This window comes from Mesitornis unicolor, unplaced genomic scaffold (assembly GCF_000695765.1).
Source record: "Mesitornis unicolor isolate BGI_N332 unplaced genomic scaffold, ASM69576v1 C13246235, whole genome shotgun sequence".
NCBI lineage: Eukaryota > Metazoa > Chordata > Aves > Mesitornithiformes > Mesitornithidae > Mesitornis > Mesitornis unicolor.
Window position 1 is genome coordinate 1 of NW_010221687.1, and position 1,315 is coordinate 1,315.

The following is a 1,315-nucleotide window of genomic DNA, read 5'->3' on the forward strand; positions in this document are numbered from 1 at the left end:
TTTTTTTTTTTTTAATGCTGGGTATCCATGCTCTTATTTTATCCCCAAAATTCAAGCAAGTTACTTGGACAGTCAGAAGCACTATAACCACGTTTTCATTTCCTATTGCAGATGTTGTTTCTTTAGCTTCACCCAAAGAAAACCCATGTCAGAAACACATCTTGCTCTTCAACATCTCTATTCCACGGTATGAGGAAATCACCAGAGCTGAACTGAGAATTCATATCTCCTGTCACAGGGAAGCTGGGTCTCTCTCTAGGCTGGAAGGCAACATGGTCATTTATGATGTTCTAGACGGTGAAAACCCAGAAAGTACCAAATCTTTCCTTGTCTCCCACCACATCCAGAAGTGCGGTTGGAAGATGTTTGAAGTCTCCAGAGCTGTGAAAAGATGGGTTAGGGCAGACAAACTGAAGACTAAAAACAAGCTAGAGGTTGTTATAGAGAGTAAGGCTGTGGGTGGTTTCACTTGTGGGAAGCTGGATATCAGTGTTGCCCCTGACTCTAAAAATCTGCCCCTGTTAATAGTGTTCTCCAATGACCGCAGCAATGGGACTAAAGAGACCAAAGTGGAGCTCCGGGAGATGATTGTTCACGAACAAGAAAGCATGCTAAGGAAATTAGGAAAGAACAGCACTTCATCAGAAGAGGAGGAACAGGGGGAGCAAAAGACCATCACTGGACCTCACCATTCCTCCAGAAGCAAGAGAAGCATTGGAGCCAACCACTGCAGGAGAACTTCTCTCCATGTGAACTTTGAAGAGATTGGCTGGGATTCCTGGATCATTGCACCAAAAGATTACGAGGCTTTTGAGTGTAAAGGAGGTTGCTTCTTCCCTCTGACAGATAACGTTACCCCAACAAAACATGCTATTGTCCAAACTCTGGTGCATCTCCAAAACCCTAAAAAAGCTTCCAAGGCTTGTTGTGTTCCAACCAAACTGGATTCAATCTCCATTCTTTACAAGGATGATGCCGGTGTGCCCACTTTGATATATAACTATGAAGGGATGAAAGTGGCCGAATGTGGATGCAGGTAGCATACAAGGCAGAATCTCTTAGAACAAAAATACCCACTTTTTCTGCTCTGTGCAAATCTGTACATTAGTAATGCAAATGAAAATCCTTGCAAACAAGGTTTGGAGCAGTGTATAGGGCTGGTTGTTGCTGCTGCTGGTTTTAAAGGAAAACTGGCATTAAAAGCATAGCAATCATTGTAAATAGCCTGCATTCTATATCATGGCAACGTGAATACTAGATTAAAATATTGTGAGATTTAATTAAGTATGCATTATTTGGTAACAGTGATACAATT

General features: G+C 42.0%; 1 protein-coding gene across 1 annotated transcript; it reads left to right on the forward strand.

Annotated features, from left to right (window-relative positions):
* Nucleotides 1–56: 56 nt before the first annotated feature.
* Nucleotides 57–1,271, forward strand: GDF2 (growth differentiation factor 2; the record flags this gene model as incomplete). The annotated part of the gene is made up of 1 exon (XM_010193229.1): nt 57–1,271. A coding segment is annotated over one exon (984 nt), but the record flags the coding sequence as incomplete, so codon positions are not given.
* Between the last annotated feature and the right edge of the window lie 44 nt (nt 1,272–1,315).